Genomic DNA, 3,524 nt, shown 5'->3' with positions numbered 1-3,524 from the left:
CCCGCTCGGCGTTCTCAGCGAGCGAGACTGAGCCCCTCGCCCTGGGCGGGGTGCACGGCCCTCCACGTTTGCGGCGACAGGCTGACGGCCATCCTGCCTGCCTGGGCTCAGGCTTCTCTCTGCGGTCGGCACCAGCTCCTGGGGGTCTTACTGCCGGTCCCCTGGCTCTGGAATCGAATCCTCATCAACTTCTGTTTTCCCAGGTCCCGCTATTTATTTTTTTATCTTATATTCATCCAGACTGGCCTCTCCCTCCTAGCAGGCTCAGTGTAGGGGGTTGGGACAGTTTATTTCCTACTTGGGCATCACAGGAAAAACTTAGAGAAATTTAATCATCTACACCCATATGCTCGTATATGGGGAGATGGACGTGACGTAATTATCCATGAACTGAGGCAAAAGGAGTGTTTCTAAAAGAGGGTAGGAGAGAAGGAAGCACGTACTCCAGCCATATGGGAACAGCGAGTATTTTTTTTAATTTGGGAGTAAGCTGATTCGAGGGCACCTTGCAAAGAGACCTGTCTTTTCTGCCTCGAGCAAGCTGTCTGTGGGTCATCGAAGAGAAAGCTACTTCAGTTAATTAGCAGTTTTCCAGAAATCATATGGAGTCCAATTTGGCAGGAAAGCCACGCATCCCTGTGTGACCTCTGCCGAGTTCTTTCTCAGCAGCTCCACATCCCCTAGGTGAGGTTTGTACCATCGTCTTCATTGGAATTTTGTCAAAGCAAAATATTTCCTCCATGACCACCATGTTCTTTTCTCTTATAATGAGAAATCACAGATCAGTTCGGGCCGTTTCTTGTGCATTGTTTTCTCTTTAAGATACAAACAAACAAACAAACAGAAAGAAAAACAAAAGTACAATTGGCAAATGGCAAAATAGTTCCTACTTTAAGCACGTCCCAGGATTCTTGAACTTGCTCCCTGGAAAAGGCAAAATGTTGGTTACCGCCCAAATAGGCCACACGGGGGCGCTGTGGAACTGCCGAGCTCCAAAAGCCTCTGGGGCAGAGCAAGGGGACAGAGCTAGGGGCCTGGGACCAGGAGGGTTAAGGAACAGCCTTGTTTGGTGCTGGCATCGGCTACAAGGCCTCATAGCACAGACACTAATTTGCAGGTGCTGTCCGAGCCGGGGGCCGTGAACTTCAGCTGTGCGGTGGTTGGGGAGGCTCTGGCTTACAAGGGAAAGAGGAGGGTGCAGAGCCGGGAGGGGGCGGCCTGCACACCCCACGCCCCAGGAGCCACGACCAGAGGAGAACCAGTGCCTCGAGGGAGAAGCACGGGGCTGTGGGGACGGGCACGCTGCCGAAACCAGCGCCCCACACGCCACTCCACATAGGGGGCTCTGCAGGACAGAAGGGTGCCTGAGTCCCCTGAGCCGGGGACCTGGCGAGGGAGGTGAGGCTCGTGGGAACCCACAGAGACAACGACACGAGAGCAGGGACGTCACCGCTGATCCTCTCAGCAGAGACCGACGCCCAGAGCATCAGCTCTCAGAGGACCAGAGCTCTGAGCAGGGACAGGCCTGCCCCGTCCTGCAGCCCCACCCCCACCCCGACGCCCCCACCCCGCCATGGGCCCCAGGCTCCTCTGCTGTGTGGCCCTCTGTCTCCTGGGAGCAGGTATGTCTTTGGTCCAGGTGAGACATCTCCGTTCTCAGCCTGACAGTGGCCGAATCCAAGGCTCCCTCAGGTCCCCTCCCGTGCCCTTTCTCCAGCCCCTGTCTCCTCCCTCACAGGCCCAGTGGATTCTGGAGTCTCGCAGACCCCAAGACACGTGGTCAAAGCGAGAGGGCAGACAGCGATGCTGAGGTGTTCCCCTGTCTCTGGGCACCGGTCCGTGTACTGGTACCAGCAGGCCCCGGGCCAGGGCCCCCAGCTCCTCGTGGAGTATTACGACCGGAATGAGAGACAAAAAGGGAACCTTCCAGACCGGTTCTCAGTGCAGCAGCCCAGCGACTCTCGCTCCGAGCTGAACATGAGCTCCCTGGAGCTGGCGGACTCGGCCCTGTATCTCTGCGCCAGCAGCCTTGACACAGCCCTGCAGAGTCACTGACATTCTGTGCACAAAGCTCCTGCCCCGGCTCAGGAAGTGACCGCAGGGGTGGCAGCTGCCAGACAGACAGACCTGTGAGAACCTCGGGACTTGCAGTGGGAAGGGACAGTGGCTTAGGGCACTGGGAAGGGCAGCCTCGGGCTCTCCCGGGACCACGGAGGACACCGAGATCTCACTGGGAGACGATGCTACATCAGCACGTTCACTCCAAAATGTCCCTCCCCGCCTGGTGCTCTGTGCCTCAAGGACAGGGGACGAGGTTGTCATTTCGTGGCTGCACCCTCGGTTTCCCCGGGAGGGAGAGTTCATTTGGAGACAAAATTGTTGGCTAAGTGTGGAGTCTAGAAGATGGACTCACAGGGATGAGTTTTATGTGATTTAGGGAGAATAACTGAGGTTTTGGAGCCGTCTAGGAGAGAAGTAAATGATTAACAATGGTTGAAAAGAGGGTTAGGAGACAGTTGTTCTGAAAACTGTTATTTATAACATGATCACTTTCCTCCCGCTCCCAAAGTTTTCAGTGCCCAGAAAATACAAAGCGAGGCCGTTTATTTTCATGCCCGTGTTATTCTGAGCTGGTCTCGTCTATCTTAACTCACTAACCGCAACGGTGCAGCACCAATGATGTCTTCTGAACCGAAATGTCCGTGCGATCTTTTGCCTCGAAGACTGAGGGTGGGTTAAAGATCCACCCTAAATCGGCCAGACTAGGGGAGCAACAGGATGGAGGGCGCAGGGTGTGGGGCCGCAGGGGTGGGGTTTGGGGGAAACTTCTGTTCTTAACAGGAAATGTGAATCCAGGAGGCTGTAGATCCACAGTGCTTCAGGCTCCCCAGGGAGGGAGGGAGGGAGTGACCCAGGTGAGGACAGAGGAAGGGACTCTTGGCTACGTGCCTGCATGCGGAGGTGGTTTGAGTTCCCTGAATGGGCCTTGGGAAGCGGGGAGCCACAGGGACCCCTCACGACTCAGGATGTGGAGCGGGGTCTCCCTGAGCCTGCGGGGGAAGTGGAGGGAGTGGGGGTGGGGCGGCAGGGCCTGGGTCATTGGGGTCAGGCGGGGACAGGCAGAGGAGCATCAGGTATGTGTGGGCATGTGGGGACAGTGCTCACCCCACAGCTACCCTTGCAGAGGGCTGTGCAGGACAAGGAGTGGCAAATGGAGCATCTGACCCTGGGTCCTGTCAGGGGTACAGTGGATGGGGAGGCAGCTTGCAGGAGCAGTGACATCAGAGCAGTGACATCATAGGCGAATGTTCCTGTCAGGGGACCAGGAGGTATAGAGCTTGAAACCACTCGCCCTGGAGACCCCGCCCTGCAGCTAGATGTCTTGGGCTCCTGATGCCACCGCCATGGGCTCCAGGCTCCTCTGCTGCATGGCCCTTTGTCTCCTGGGGGCAGGTGAGCCCTGCACTGGGAAAGCCTCTGACACGTGTTTGCCGCCCCTGAAGTACGAGCGTGCAAGTGATGGC

At 56.8% G+C, this 3,524-nt stretch overlaps 1 gene segment (V, D, J or C); it reads left to right on the top strand.

Annotated features, from left to right (window-relative positions):
- The first annotated feature begins 1,353 nt into the window (after positions 1-1,353).
- Positions 1,354-2,218, top strand: LOC105309424. The segment is given in 2 exon segments: positions 1,354-1,622; positions 1,739-2,218. Coding segments are annotated over 2 exon segments (366 nt in total).
- Positions 2,219-3,524: the final 1,306 nt, after the last annotated feature.

This window comes from Pteropus vampyrus, unplaced genomic scaffold (assembly GCF_000151845.1).
Source record: "Pteropus vampyrus isolate Shadow unplaced genomic scaffold, Pvam_2.0 Scaffold738, whole genome shotgun sequence".
Classification (NCBI taxonomy): Eukaryota; Metazoa; Chordata; class Mammalia; order Chiroptera; family Pteropodidae; genus Pteropus; species Pteropus vampyrus.
Note: the sequence above shows the minus strand (reverse complement) of the source record. Positions and strands in the feature narration are given on the sequence as shown.